At 52.3% G+C, this 15,955-nt stretch overlaps 1 protein-coding gene across 1 annotated transcript in view; it reads left to right on the forward strand.

The window, feature by feature from the left end:
• FOXK1 (forkhead box K1) overlaps positions 1 to 15,955 on the forward strand; it is a 72,971-nt gene that overhangs the window by 1,523 nt on the left and 55,493 nt on the right. Inside the window, exon 2 of the mRNA XM_032394093.1 lies at positions 4 to 224. Coding sequence (XP_032249984.1) covers positions 4 to 224 — 221 coding nt within the window. The remainder of the gene's footprint in view (positions 1 to 3; positions 225 to 15,955) is intronic.

Consider the following 15,955-nt stretch of genomic DNA (forward strand, 5'->3'; position numbering starts at 1 on the left):
GAGTTCGAGTTCCTCATGCGGCAGCCCAGCGTCACCATCGGCCGCAACTCGTCGCAGGGCTCGGTGGACCTGAGCATGGGCCTGTCGAGCTTCATCTCGCGGCGCCACCTGCAGCTCACCTTCCAGGAGCCGCACTTCTACCTGCGCTGCCTAGGCAAGAACGGCGTCTTCGTGGACGGGGCCTTCCAGCGGCGCGGCGCGCCCGCCCTGCAGCTGCCCAAACAGTGAGTGCCACGGCCCCCGCCCGGCCTGGACCCGGAGGTCACCCTGGCCCCGGGCCCGACCACCCCCCCTCCCCGGAATCCTTGCCTGACCTAGACCCTGGGGTCACCCCCACCCCTGGCCCGACCCCTCCCTGCCCGACACCGGAGACGCCTTCGACCCCGCCCAGCCTGGGTGGGCCTCGGGGACGCTGCTCTCCGACCGAGGTCTGATCTGTGCTCGATCTGGACAAGGGGGTCCACTCCCGACCTCCACCCTGCCCCGGCCTTGGGCTCCGAGGGTTTCCCAGGCCCCGCCTGGCCTGAACCATAAGGGTCGCCTTTGCCCCTGCCAGGCCTGGACCGGAGGACACCCCTGACCCTCGCCCAGCCTGGGTCCCGAGGGGTTGCCCCACTGCACAACTGGTCTGAATCCCGGGGTCGCCCTTGCATGCACTCCTGAAAAGGATAGCATCAGGTGGTTTCGGTGGGGGAGGTGTGCCTCCCCCCACTCCCTGCAGTAGGGGCCAACGTCTGAATGGCAGTGACTTGGGCTGGGAAGTGGGAAGGGACGTTCCCATCCCGCGGGCAGGGGGCCAGGACAGGAAGTGCTCTCTCCTCAGTGTCCCTGAAGACGAAGCCCCTGGGACAGGACAGTGGTACCCAGCGCTCGGGCCTTCCTAGCACAGCTGGGATTCCTGGGCGGGAAGGGGAAACAGCCGGGCATGGGGGCCAGGTCAGGGAGAAGGCAGCCCCCGGCATCCCTAGGGGTGGCTGGGTCACCGATGCCCCAAGGGTGCTTTTAGGGACATTCACTCTCTTTCTCTTGTCTTCTGGTTCCCATGTCCACTTTTCTCCCCCATGGGCTGTCCCCTATGATCCTTGCTTTCTCAAGATGTGTTGATCAGGAGAAAGCCTGTTTACCCTGCTTCCTCTTCGGGCACTTTCTGTTTCTGTGTAGTAAGTGCCTTTAACCCCTCACTAGTGTTTATATTTCTCCAATGGGTTTCCTGTTCCAGACTTGTCTCTGATGGTCTCATTATTCTTGTATGAGAGAGTCCAGGGGATTTTTGCTGGGGTGATTCCCAGCGCCCAAAGCTTGCTTCTGTAAACTTCTCCCCTCCCTAGGGTCTTGGTGTGTCTGGTTGTAAATATTGCATCGAGTGGTTTGCCGGTGCAGCATTTACAGTGACTCACTCCTGCTTCGGGTGTGAGAGGGAGAGGATACCTTTATTTTACAAACGTGAAAGGTTTGTATTTCGATAAAACCGGGGTTTGGTGAGTAACAAAGTTATTCTGTCCAATCTTTGTTACTATTTTGTTCTCTTTTCCATAACCCGCTGTATCTCTAATCTGGGCCGGTAAATACATTTCAGAGCCAGTCACTCCTCTCGTGAGAAGGTGACAGGCAAACAGCTTCGTCCCCTCCCTTCCCCCGGGCTCTTAGAGGCCTGTTCTGCTAATGCACCTTTACATAATTCAGTCGGATTTGCAGAGCTCCCTGCCCCTCTGTTGAGTAGGTGCCCTCCTGACTGGGGCCTGGCTCACTGAATCCGGAGCACACTAGTATCTTCTCTAACTCAAGGAGAAGGAATGCCAGCCCCCCGAGGCCTCGGATCATCCTCTGAATAGGCCAGTTCCAGGTCCGCTGTTTATAACGTGTGGGGGTGTTGGTGGCCCCTGGCAGGTTTGCGTCAAGGGGCTTGGCTTCTGGGTGGGCACGTCGCAGAGCGCTGTGCTGTGACCGACAGCCTGGGCACTTGACGGCTCTCTGACTGCATTCGTGGCCCTGCTGTGCCTGTGTTTGCCTTCAGCCGTGCTCTGAGCAGTCTCCACGTAGGCAGTGATGTAAAAGTCACGAGAACAGAACAAACGGGCAGAAGGAGAAACATGGGGGGGGGGGGTCTGTGTCTCCCTTCCCCCGTTTGCTTCTGAAAACTGGCAAAGCCCGTTGACTAACGTGTTTAGCGGTTTGAGCTAGGTGACGTTTTTTTCTGTTTCGGAGAGCGTAAACCTGAGTAGTCCCGGGTGTGGAATGGGGTGTTGTAAACTTCTTTTTAGCTCTAGGTCAAGGCTCTTGGGCCTATCATGTGGAAAACAATCAGGAAATTTTCATGAATTCAGTGCAGGGAAGTTGAATGTGTACGTTTTTGTCACACCAAAGTGGGAAATTCATTACTGACTTTTAAAGAAGGGCAGCAATTACTGCTCGTTTCCTCTCAGGCGTTGGTACGTGGTTTTACCATTAATATTTGAAGCTATGAATTTCTTTACCATAAATTTAAAATTCTTACTGTACTGGGCATTTCGTGGACTTGGACTTAGTGGAGTATGATGCATGAGCCTTGGAGCTTTTTTTTTTTTTTTTGCGTTGTGGTGATATGCACGCCCTTTCCCGCTGGGTGACATCCGTCCTGGGAGGCATGGCACGCACCGCCCACTCCCAGGGACAGCTCCCACTGTGCTGTTCCTCCCTCTTTCCCACTCTGGAAAGGGTGTGCTTGAGAGGAATACCAGAATTTACCCCCGTTTGTTACTACAAGTACGTCTTCCCCAAACTTCAGTATTTTTGAATTATTGGCGGGAAGACAATTCCTTGTGATGCGTTCAGAGCCTGTCTTGCTCTCCTACGGCGTGTCCGCACTGTGCCGAGTCCCCTGGACCCTCCCAGGGAGGGAAGTACACATCGTTTATAACTTAGCCCCCAGCTCACTTGACTGGGCCACGAGCCTGGCGTTTCTCCCGGCCCGTGAGCTCCCTGAGGGCTGTGTCTCTTTCCCTGGAGACACAGGGCAGGAACTGGCTGGGGGGGGGGGGGGGCAACTGAGTTGTGTTTGTTGAATGAACATGTGAGTAACTGAATGAATTTGCAGCTTCCGCAGGGAAAGCAATGTCATCAATTTCACGTGGTTTTCGGAGGTGGGGAGTCAGCTTCCCCTGGGACATGTAGACGGCCCTCTCCGGTTATATGGGTGGGTGTGGTTCGTGTGTGTGACTGTAGTTCTTTATACCATCAAATTTGGAATTTGATGTAGACGTAATGTGTGAACTACACAGAAACAGGCCCATACACAGGCCCTCACTTGCTCCTCCCTCTTTTTTCCAGCTTTTTTTTTTTTCTTAAACACATGGACTACTTGATTGATTACAGTAAAAACAAGACTTCTGTTTGTCGTAGCCTCTGTGAGTGGTAAGGTCATGGGATTCTTTCTTTTCTTTTTACTTTTCTGCGTTTCCCAGACTTTCTGTGATGAACATGGCTCTTTTTTTCTTTTTTAACACTTTCTGTTACGGAAAATTTCAAACGTAAAAATAGAGCAGTGAACTCGCACGTAGCCATCCCTGGCATCGACGGTTAGCGTGTTGGGACCTAGCTTTCTTTACCTTTGCCCCCACTCATCTTTCCTCCGGCCCCCAGCGACCTGGAAGCAGATCACAGATGTCACATCATTTTCTGCATGTAAACAATTTAGTAAAAGATGAAGATCCTTTTTTTAAGAAACCTAATCACAGTGTCACGATCACATCTTAAAAGTTAATCATAATTTCTTACTTGTCATCAAACTTCCAGTCAGTGTTCACATTTCCCTTGCTGTCTCACCAACTTCTTTTCTTACGGCGTGTTTGTTTGGATCAGGAACTAAATGAGGTGCAGTGTGATTGGTTGGTGTCACTTACATCTCTTGTCATCTGTAGGTTTCATCTGTTTCTTTATTTTCCTCGCTGAAGAGACAGGTTGTCTGTCCCGTATAGTTTCCACCCTCTGTGTTTACGGGTTGGATTCCCGTGGTGTCCACTTCCTGTGAACGTGTGGGACCTAGAGATTTGATCAGACTCAGGGTTTATGTGTTTTTTGCCAGAAACTGCCTCATAGACGCCAGAGCATGTGTCTGTCAGGAAGCAGAGAGGTCTGTCTGTCTCCCTAGCATCTTTGGATGGTCCTTGCCTGGGTCGTGGCCGTTATTCTCGGCCGCACGGGTGCACTCCACCCCCTGAAGGACACGTGGAGAGTGGCCCGGGAGAGGGATCACAGCTTCTGCGCGTGGACCTTGATGGAAAGTGCCTGTGACCCCCACAGCTTTTTACTGTGTACGTGTTTGTTTTGTATATTTCTCAGTGCTCTTCCAACTGGTCACTTGAAAAGTATGGAATTAGTTAGTAACCGCCACACAAGTAGTTATCAGATTGAAGTCATTTTGAAATTAGCTGGAAACTGCCCCAGACTTGGTGAAGACAGCAGCGTCCAGGCAACAGTAACTCGGTCGTGGCGGGGTCGGCCCAGGAGCGGGGCTGCGCGCTGCGCGGGGTGTGCCCTGCGGACGGGAGGGGGTGTCGGCTCGGCCTGCGTCCAGTGGCCCAGAGCGGGGGCTGTGCCGGCCCGGGTGCGCGCGCGGTGCTGCGGGGAGGTGTGGGGGGCTGGGCTGGGCTGGGGAGAGGAGCGGGAGCCGGAGGGGCCTCTGAGGAAGAAGCGTTCCGGTCTGCTGCCCGTTCGGACGTGCGAGCTGGAGGAATGGGAAAGGCCGCGCGAGGAAGCTGGGACCCTGGGAGCAGGGGCGGCTCAGCGGAAGGAAGCGAGGCTGGAGGTTCAGCTGCGTCGTGTCTGGAGAGTGTGGCCATGTCACAGATAACCCGGAATGTGCATTTTCTTTTTTTTTTTTTTTTTTAAAGATTTTATTTATTTATTTGAGAGAGAGAGAGCACATGAGAGGGGGGAGGGTCAGAGGGAGAAGCAGACTCCCCGCTGAGCAGGGAGCCCGATGCGGGACTCGATCCTGGGACTCCAGGATCATGACCTGAGCCGAAGGCAGTCGCTTAACCAACTGAGCCACCCAGGCGCCCCCGGAATGTGCATTTTCACTAAATAAACCCTTTATCCTGGTTTTCTTGCTCGTTGACAGTCACTGTGGGTCACATACATTTGTCCAGAGTTACTCTGTCGTCTTGTTAAATGCTTACTTTAAAAGGGTTTATGGGAGTGTAGCGACTTGGGAGCTAGGACACTGATCTTTGTTAATGAAAATATGGGCCACTTTCCAGCATTTAGTTCACACCGAGGTTTTTGGACTTATCACCTTTATAGGAAAACGTATACAGTATTTTAGAAATCAGTCTGTGAGAAGGATGTTACTTATCATGACATGTGGCTGAATTGAATTTATAATAAATTCAGGAAAGCCTTTGTTGTGGATAAAGGAAGATGATTGGTGGATGCTAAAAGGGTATTCTGTAGAGTTTTAATGATGTTCACGGTTAATGCTTTCAAAAAAGACATAGCTCTGTTTAAAATTATGTGCGAGATGAAACGAAGGCTTTTGATTTGGAGATACAGTAATTTACTATTTGCTGTTTTTGCATCTTGTGAGTGTCAGGGGATAAACTTGGTAAATTAGTGACAACTAAATTACAGCAATGCCTCATCTCCATAATTACCCTACATTTAAAGCATTTCATATTAAAATGAGAGGATTATAGACTTGCTTCTACTTTGATTTCCTGGAAGTAGGCCCTTGCATTGTGACTCGCTAGGAGGTTTTGTGGTTAACGCTCGGGGCCGCTATCACTTTTTGCAAGTTTCCGGTTTTCTGGTAAAAGGTTCCTGATGGATTTGAAGGACAGAAGATGGAATCTCTGGTTGTAAACAGATTTCGTGAATGGGTGACGGGAAGCTGCGAGGGCGTGCCGCGAGCCGCCCGGGAGCCTGACCGAGGCTGTGAGGGCAACAGGTGCGTCTGGCCTGTGCCTCTCGGGCCCCGCCAGCCCCGGGGCCCTGCTTCTGGGGAGCCGACAGCAGGATGAAGAGGAGTTAGTGCGGGTCCTCCTGTCCTTGGACAGAACAGTTCTGGCACTAAATCATGAGCTGATTGCAAATGTGCGGCTTCTCTCTCCTACGGATGCTTTCCGGGAGGCACACAGAAAAGAGATGGGTGTTTTTATGGGTGGTTTGCTTGAGAAGAAACTTTTCCCCCTTAGTCATCTGTGACATGTCTAACCATGCCCAGAGAGGCACAAGCTCATCTTGCGTTTATTTCTTTGGTGGGGAGGGCTCTCGTCCTTCCCCACGAGCGTGCAGAGCAGGGCTCGGACCGCGTCGCCTTCCTGCTGGAAGCCACAGCAGCTGCCCCCAGCCGGCGGGGCCTGGCCCGGCCCCTCAGCCCAGGTCCCTGCATTGCTGACAGCGGCCCACCACCTCTCCCCTCCGGCCACCCCCCACCTTCGTCTGTTTCAGTGGGCTGTTGGGGCCAAGAGCCCTTTCACACCCTTACACGTTACTGGGGACGCCAGAGAGCTTTTGTTTGTGTGGGGTTTGTCTGTTACACGCACCACATTAGAAATTAGAACCAAGAAGTTAAAATATACATACTTATGAACCCATTCAAAAACAGCAATTGTAAACATATCTCAGGAATAATTGTTTATGAGAAAATCACTGTGTTTCCCACAACAGAGAAGCTTCGAATAGGGGTATTTGTTTTTTGTAAGTCTCTCACGTCTGGCTTGTGGAGGGCAGCTGGGGTCTGCTTGTGCTTTTCGTCTGTGGTGCTAGGTTTCGGTTGAGCCCGGGGAGAAAATCCAGCCTCACGTAGATTCGGGGCTGGGAGGGGGGGCTGTTCGAGTGGCCGTTCAGACGATGGTGGATGTCGTCCCTCGATGCCTCACCAAAACTTGGCAGGCGGTGGTTTCCTGTAGGTCACTTGTGGTGCCAGGTCTGAAACGTCCTCAGTGGGCTTTTGGTGCTCTGTTGGGTTAAAATCCATTGCTCTGTCTTGCATTTTGAATAAATCTTTTATTACCCATGCATGGTTTGTTACCTCGTGCATTGGTTATTAAGGGAAATATTGATTGAATTACGCAGATCTTCTGATGTCAGTATGTCTTACTATATAAAGAAGCATATTTTATCTTTGAGTTGGTAAATTTGATCCCCCTCGAACTCAACAGATCATGTTTTTTTTTTTTGTTTGTTTGTTTGTTTGTTTTTTAAGATTTTATTTATTTATTTGAGAGAGAATGAGAGACAGAGAGCATGAGAGGGAGGAGGGTCAGAGGGAGAAGCAGACTCCCTGCCGAGCAGGGAGCCCGATGTGGGACTCGATCCTGGGACTCCAGGATCATGACCTGAGCCGAAGGCAGTTGCTTAACCAACTGAGCCACCCAGGCGCCCCAGATCATGTTTTTGAAAACAGAAATCTCCGAAAGGATGAGGCATTTTGATACAATTTTATTTTGAAATTTGCTTTAAAAGTTGAATTGACAGTATATTTTATGGAAATAAAAAAAAAAACTATGTTGTAGTCTTTGGTCTTATTAGTACTTCATAACATAATTTGGCTTACATTTAGTTTTTTTGGTTTTTTTTTTTTTTGGTATGTGTGGTCAGTGCGTGATGACTTCGGATGGGGCTGTCCGGCCTGTCCATTATTTCTGCACAGCCACCCCGTCCCTCCTTACTGGTTCCCGGGTGACACCCCGGCTGTTTCCCTGCAGCCCTGGGCATGCCCCTCCCCCCCAGCAGGCAAGGACAAGGACCTGGGCCCAGAACTACAAGTGTCCACAGGGGGTCTCAGTGATAAAGTAGCCGTGTTTTCATGGAAATAGTCCATGTTTGGGATGTCTTTTGAAACCCTTCTGAGCACACTTCTCAAAAACTGTGCCGCTTTTGATAAACATAAACATTCCCTCCCTCCCCAGTCTCCTGTTTTCCTCAGTAGGTCTCTCTCTTCCCTCCTCATGGTAAACCATCATTACAGAGGATAAAACTGGTCTTCTGTCTTGTAAAGCAGCTCTGCTTTTTGTGATTTGTATCAAAAGAACAAAAAGTACTTACTGTTTTTCCAAATGGACAGTAGAAACATCAAGTGTGTTCTGCCTCCTCCCTGGCCCTTCTCACAGACTTGCACTGCTCCCTTTCACAGATCTCCTGGGTTTAGAACTGTCCTAGTTGGTGTTGTGCCAAGTCCTCATGTAAGATGGGTCACGTTGATGTGACGGGGGCGTCCGTGGCGATGAGTGGCGTAGCGAGCTGCCCATGCCCGGTGCTGGTGATCCGTGTGTGACTCGAGCTCACGCACACGCAGGGGCAGCTCCTCGAACTAGTTGTCCACCTAAAACCTTCCAGGAGAACTGCCTCCGGTCACGTGATTTGGCTGCAGTTTACTGGTGAGATTTGGGATGCTTCCGTATGCTAGCACGAAGCTGTGGCTGGAACGGTCAGTGAGAACTAGCTTGTGAACCTGTTGACCCTTCGGAGCTGATTTAGAAGGAATGTGAATGTGGAATCTGATGGCGGAGCAAACAGGTTGCAGGCTGTGAAGTTACATGAACGGGAGAAGTTTGCATTCGTCCACCCCCACCCTTGGGGACGTAAATATATCCGGTCAGCTTGGCAGGTACATCCCTGAAGCTGGGAACAGTGACTCATCACAGCTTGAGGAAAACATCTTTCTCTTAAGAATATCCACCTCCCTTTGGTTGGGTTCCCTATTAACTAGGAACATTTATAGCCCTGCCTCGGCTCCCAGTGTGCAAGAAGACTACTGAATATCTGGCTTTCTTAGCAATTATATTTTTCTCTGCAAATTGCAGTATGAACGGATTTTCCACACCTGCTAACCCTCAGGTTAGCCAACAGGAGATCTCACGGAAAGTCAAGAACTTTCTGCAGTGATAGAAATGTTCTTTGTCTGTGCTGTCCAGGATGGTGGTGATAGTCGTGTGTGGCCGCTGAGCATTTGAAATGCAGCTAAGAACTCAATTTTTAATTTTTAGTCTGTAAGTTCATTTAAGTTTAAATAGCCGCACGAGCTGATGGCCTTGCAGAGCTTGCAAGTCTGGATCCCCAGCACTGCCTCAGTTTACGCCATTCACCTCCGAGGCACAAATGTTGTTTTCTGCAGTATGCTTTGAGGTGAGGAAGACTGACAGGTCCGCTCTGGGCTTGGGGCTCAGGCAGACCCCCTGCAGTTCCCCGGGGTGAGGTGAGGAAGCAGCCAACCGTACCCTTTGCGAAAGATGCTTGTTGAAACGTCTTCTATCTGAATAGGTTGGTCATTCTCTTCAGTTTCTACTACTCTGGACTGCAGATAAGTGAGAATTGACGGTTTCCATTTCCCCCTTCACTACCCTAGTTCTTGAAGCCCCAGGAAAGAAGCAAGGGACCCAAGAGATGATTCCTGTGGGTAATTAAGAGAAGAGACACATTTGCTGGTGCAGGGAGACATTTTTTGTGATTTGTATCAGAAGAACAAAAAGTACTTACTGACTGAGTAAGTACTTAATGCCTGAGCCACCCTAGGGGCACCTGGGTGGCTCAGTCATTAAGCATCTGCCTTCAGGTCAGGTCATGGTCCCAGGGTCCTGGGATCGAGCCCCACATCGGGCTCCCCGCTCGGCGGGAAGCCTGCTTCTCCCTCTTCCGCTCCCCCTGCTTGTGTTCCCTCTCTCGCTGTCTCTGTCAAATAAATAAATTCTTTTAAAAAAATAAAAAAAATAAAAACTCTGTGGCCCTTTCTAGTCCTGGATTTACTGTGCATATTGGTTATCGATAGATTACTTTTGAGTCCGGTTCCTTTATGAACAAGTGCACGAGTGTTGTGTGTTTGCCTGTCCCGTGTGCTGCCTACGCGGACACCTGCTCATGCCGGGTGGCGCTTGGCAGCGTGGCTGGTCATTCTGTGCTGTGACTGTGGTTCGCGTGCTCCCCTGCAGGGAGCTGCACGTCCCACGAGGGCAGGGCTGAGCTCTCTGCACAGCGTTGTATTCCCGGTGCCAGCAGAGTGCTTGGCACTTGGAGGACACTGAGCATTTGTTGAGTGGATACTGACTTCTGAACACAATCTTCTGTGGCTGTTGCTTGTCGTAATGGATCAGTTCTAGCATCTGGCTCACAGGGAAGTCCGAAATCGGTGTTTCTTATCAGTGGTCAGAAAACGCGTCCTTCGCGTGGCAAATCAGGGACCCAGGCTGGCACCGTGTGGTGGGCTCACCGTCGGTAGCTCGGCTCTCCAGGGGGCAGGAGGGTTGTGCGGAGGCGAGTTGGTGGGCGGGTCCCACTTCTGCCCGTGTGCCCGTGACCAGAGCTCAGGCCAGGGCCGCTCCAAGGGAGGGCCACGTGTCCAGGAAGAAGAGGAGACGCTCTGGAGAGCTCAGCACATTTCGATCCGGGCAGCAAACTACGGCCTGCGGGCCAAGTCCCGCCAGACTCTTGTTTGTATAAATAAAGTTTTATGGGAACACAGCCACGCCCATTTGTTTCCATGGGCTCCGTGGCTGCTTAGTTGAGACCCAGACGGTGTGGCCTAAAAACCTAAGACATTTGGTGTCTGGCCCTGTATAGAAGCAGTGGGCAGACCTCCCTCCACGTCACTGATACATTTTACTGAGGCTAATCCCCACCTCTGTAGTGCTGGTTTTCTTCATATGGAGCTCCTGTGCTTCTTAATGTGTTATGCTTAATTCTAGGTGTTTCATCTGTTTGTTTTGGGGATGGTCAGTATGAATGGGATCTTTTTTTCCTTATTATTTTCAAAAGGGTGTTTGCATGTAGGGAAGGTGGGCCGTGTGTGTGTGTGTGTGTTTCTTTTTGTTGGATATGGGCTTTATAATACTAATTTATTTTTAAAATTTTACACTTTGAAAACATTTCAAGCTTCCAGAAAAGTTGCCAGACTTGTTCAGACTAGTTCATATAACTCCTGTTGTCAGCCCCTATTCACCCATTTTTAACATTCTGCCGTATTCGCTTTGGTATTTCCCTGCATGTGTACATGCTATTTAAGAGTCAGTTAAATGTGCTATGCCCCCTTTTCCCTTCGTACTAGGGAAATTAGAATAAGGATATTTTCTGGAACCAAAGCCTGGTTACCGAGTTCAGGAAGCCGGACTCAACTCCGGTGCTGCTCTTTAACCCACGGCCTGGGGACCAGCGCTCTCAGCTGCCCCGGGAGCATCCTGGCAGCGTCCAGCATCCTGTCCGGTGTGGAGCCTCTCCAGTCTCCTTATTCTGGGACAGCTCCTTGGCCTTTCTTTGTATTGGCCTTGACATTTAAAAAAACAGAACAGGACAGTTATTTTATCAGCTGCCTCTCAAATTAGACTTGTCTGAATAGACCGAGTCCTGATGAGCTGGTGAGATTCGGAGTAGGGACCTGGGGCTGGAATGCTGGCAGGAGGACACTCACCCTTCTCAGGGCATCTCTCGGAGATGCCACTGGCCTTCCTGGTGGAGTTCACGTGGATCACTTGGTTTAGGTATTGGTGGAGCTTCTCCACCCGATAGTTACTATTTTTCTTTTTGTAGTTAATAAGTAATTTTTGCCATTCAGTGCTGGAATAAAATATTTATTTTGTATCCAGTCACAGTTACCATCTCTCCTAACAGTTTTTTAAATTGACTTTTTGCATGCATTTTCTAGGTCAGATTTTCATCTGCAAATGATGACTGTTTTGTCTCTTTCTTCCGCTCTTTTTTTTTAATCCCATTTCTTTTTGTTGCGTTGTTGAATTTGCTAGAACCTCCAGATAACACAGAATAAGTACCATGATGGCAGGCTCCATTCTTCCTTCCAGCCCGACAGGGAAGGCTTACGTTTCAGAGTAAATGCAGCTTTGCTCAGAAGCTACTTTCTTAGGTCAGTCTTCCTGGTACCGAGGTGAGTCCTGTGGGCCGCACGCCCCCAGCGCCCCTGGTCTCGCCATCCCACTGTTACTGGAGGGTTGGTGGTCTGTTTATCTGACACGCTCTGGCGTCGGGGGCAGGACTGTGCCTTTCTTACCTGTTGCTGTAACCCCAGCACCACCAGGCTGGGCCCGTAGTTGGCACTTTGTAAGTTGGTGGTGGGGTGAATAAAGACACAAACAGGAGAGGTCTGAATGCAGAAACAACCTGGCAGAAGTCAGTGATCAGAGGTGATAGAAGCTTAGAGTTTAATATAAGGTGTGCATCTGGGGCGCCTGGGCAGCTCAGGGGGTTAAGCATCCGACTCTGGATTTCAGCTCAGGTCGTGATCTCAGGCTCCTGGGGTCGAGCTCTGTGTTTAGTCTGTGCTCAGTGGGGATTCTGCTTTAGGTTCTCTCTCTCCCTTTGTCCCCCCCGCCCGCTCACGCACGCACTCCCTCTCTCTCTAAAATAAATAAATCAATCTTTTTTTAAAATTAAGTTAAAAAAAAGTAAAAGGCCTGTGTCATCACCCCCCAGCTGGGTGCCCTTGGGTAGGTGCCCTGTCCTCAAACTCCCCTTTCCTCATCTGTAAAATGGGCACGCTACCCACTCACTGGACATTTACGAGAACGAAACATGGCGTGCCAGAGCGCTGACCTCGGTGTCTGGCGCACAGTGCACTCCCCACAAGCCACGTCATCACCGTCGCTGCCGTCATGGTGACCGGGGGGCGGGGGGCTGTTGTAATCTGTGAGGCATCTGGGTGTCGGAAGCGGCAGGGAGGCGTTGCAGGGTCTGGAGCCTGGCCCCCCACTTACAGCAGAGGCACCGACAGGGCGTCGCCCAGGACGGCGTCTTTCTGGGGTGGCTGGAGAACGGGCTGGGGCGGGCCACGGTCCCTCCTGGCTCCTGAGGGGGTACAATTGGAGCGGAATAGTAGGGTTTGCTCTCTCGTATTTCTCCGAGCTGCTTGCCCAGAGGGTGGGGATTTGAAAAGATGAACTCAGGTTTTCCCTTGAATCCGTGTGAATCACCTTCGTGGGGCTCAGAGCCCAGCTCGCACTGGACGCTGAGAAAGAAGCCAGCCTCCCATCAGCCGGCTCCAGCCCTGCCCCCGTCCCCGGAGGAACAGTGAGGAATCAGGGATGCAAGCCTGATCTGGGTCAGTAATTTATATGTATGTCCAGGCGTTTAAAAATACGGACAAGTACAGAAAATAATCTAACATGTGCTTGGGACCCACGAGGAATTGACCCTCGTTCACATTTTGTCATGTATTCCCAGTAGAGAAACATCTCGTCGAGGTGCCCTTGCCACCGTGTCTCTGTCCCTTCTCCAGAGGCATGGAGCCCCCGTTCCGTCTCACGGTTCCCCTGTGCAGAGCCGGTCCTCTGTTTTAGTGGTTGGGGGGTGGGGCGTCGTAAGTCTTCTCGTTATACTATATGTATTTTCCACTTCTCCAAAAGACTGCTTCAGAGGTGACCCTGTCAGACACAGGCCTGCACCTGTTTCTCCTTAGCCCTGGTGCTCGGATCTCGGTGCTTCCTGGCTCTGCAGTCTGTCTCCTACCTCTCACTCATTCTCTGGGCTCTCAGCGGGCCGGCTTCCTCCCAGCCCTAGCTCTGCTCCTCCCTGGTCCAAGGGGGCTCTGGGTTCCTTGTCCCGTCCGCAGGCTCGTCTCCAGCCCATCTCCCCTGAGCCTTGCCCTATGGGGTGCCCCCCCGGCACCCCCATATTGAAACTAAATGGCGTTGGAAGATCGCCCTCAGCACCCCACACACACACACTCCCACGTCCAGGTGGTTCCTAAGGCCTTCGACTTTACTTTCGCTTGCAAGTGGGCACTCCCTGTGTGTTTGGTGCTGTGGGGCTGGAAAAGCAGAAGGAGCAGGACAGACTCCCTCTCTGCATCTGTGAATCAGGAGGGAGACTTCATAATCCCAAAGAGCGAGTGTGTGGTGTCATTTCAGGGGGTGCAGGGTGCAGTGAGGAAACCAGAGGACATGTTCGACAGGTGGATGGGAGGACCTTTCTGGGGAAGCGATATTTTAAGATCTAAACTACAAGCAGGAGCTTCTGATGGGAAGCATCAAGGACAGGGACTTCCCCAGGAGTGGGGCCTGCAGGTGCAGTGGCGGGGGGGGGGGGGGGGGGAAATTCCAGAAATTGAGAAATTGACCTCAAGGTCCCCCGGGAAGGTTTGAAGGAGAGGAGTGATAAGTCCAGCGAGGCCACTGTGGGGGCCACACTCAGGCACAGGGACCAGAGTGGTGGCCGTGGCCATGGGGAGAGGTCAGTGGAGTCTGCAGGGCTGGGTGATGGGCTGGCTCTGAGGGCGAGGGAGACAACTCCCCAGAGCCCCCGAGAGAGGCCCCCTCTCCCGGACCTGGAGTCCCCACCTCGCACAGGGCTTTCCAGTGGTGCCTGGCCTCATGGCGCAGGAGGGAAGAAAGTGTACATAAGATTTATGGAGCCCATGAGACGAGGCTGGATTCTATTCACCTGAACGGTGGGGACAGAACAGCATTGAGAATGACTGTTTCTCTCTGTGTGGCAAAACTAAAAGCTTGTGTAATGAAAGCACTTGAGTCGAGGGAAGCTCCGGGCAGGGGCTGTGGCTCCCTGAGAATCCGAATGCTGCCTGGACGGCAGGAAGGCCCTTCTGGACTCCGGAGACATTTTCAGCTCATCTTTCCAGATGCTGTGACTGCGTAATGATAAATGAAGGTGGAGTCGCAGCCTGGTTTCATGGGGGGGGGGGGGCAGGCGATAGTCACCTGGGTTATTCCTGTGAGCTGAGCCCGCTCGTCTCTGTGAGTACAGAAAACCTCACGGTGCAGGGAGGTGTGCGTGTGCTCGTTGCTGTTTTGAGAGCATCTGTCCGTGCGTTTGGGAAATTGGCTGCTGCTTGCTTCATAAAATACCATGGGGGTAAATTCCTCCGACAGCTAGCGATGCGGTGCGGGCTCCAGATCCTGCCCTTGCAGCCTTGGTGGTAGCGCAGAAAGCTTCTTGGCTCGGAGGATCCCTGAGTCCTTTGTGCGTAACGGGGGCCACTGTTGGAGATTGATGAGCTGAGGTGCAGACCGCAGTGGGGTGGTCCAGGTGTCACGGAAGAGGTTGGTGTCGGGGGCTGGCATTTGCTGGTCCTCCGCTCACGCCCCAGTCTGCAGTTTCTCCCACTTGCCAGGCCTGTGGAAGGCGGCGGGGCGGCCAGGCCCCCCCGAGACTGATCTTGGGGAGGGCGTGTGTGCTTGTTTCCCTGGCCCGCGGGCCCCCGCTGAACATCTCCTTGCCGGCCCCACTCGCACCCAGGAGACCTGGGCTCTGGCTCACCCCGCCACTTCCAAATGGAGCCCAAAGAATGTGTCTCCAAGCTGCTGGGAGCTCTGCGCGTGCCAGGGCTGTCCTCGGCCCTGGTCACCGTCTGCCGAGAGAGACAGACGACCCGGCCGCTGGGACGAGAGGATGTGGATGCTAAAGGCCTGAAGGCTGGAGCCACACAGAGGGTGTCACTCTGGGGCCCTCTGAGGGTGACTGCAGGCAGGCCAGGGACAGGGAACAGCAGGTAGGACAGAGCCAGACCGGCATGTTCGGGGAAGGCAGGGAAGGAGGGAGGGGCTGTCCCCGGCTGCATCCTCCGGTGCTCAGGGCCCCGTGGGCTCCTGCAGGTATGCCCTGGGCAGGGGTCCATGGCAGGAGGGGTGCTTTCCTCTAACGCACAAGACAGATGTCCTCTTCACTCTCCAGGCCAGGTGTCGGACTGTCCCGACCCGGGGGAGGGCAGAACGGCTTCTCTTTGGCCTGTTCTGTGTATTGGCCCTTCCTGTAAGATTTTCCCTAATACTTACTTTGATTTATGAATTTGTGTCAGTCCAACGAATTTAAGTTTTCTAAAGTAGCTTGTTTTTGATTTGTATTTTAAATGCCAGTGAGATTTGAGATGGGGCCTCGCTGGGCAGTTTTAACTGAGCAGGGGTGGGAGCACAGACTGAGCTGCCCAGTCGGCCCGCGAGGAAGTTGCCCCGTCCTGTCCTGTCCTGTCCTGTCCTGCCGTGAGAGGTGGGGCAGCGCACCTGCCAGCCCCTCCCCCCCCCCC

Source organism: Phoca vitulina, unplaced genomic scaffold (assembly GCF_004348235.1).
Source record: "Phoca vitulina isolate PV1807 unplaced genomic scaffold, GSC_HSeal_1.0 scaffold79, whole genome shotgun sequence".
NCBI classification, from domain to species: Eukaryota; Metazoa; Chordata; class Mammalia; order Carnivora; family Phocidae; genus Phoca; species Phoca vitulina.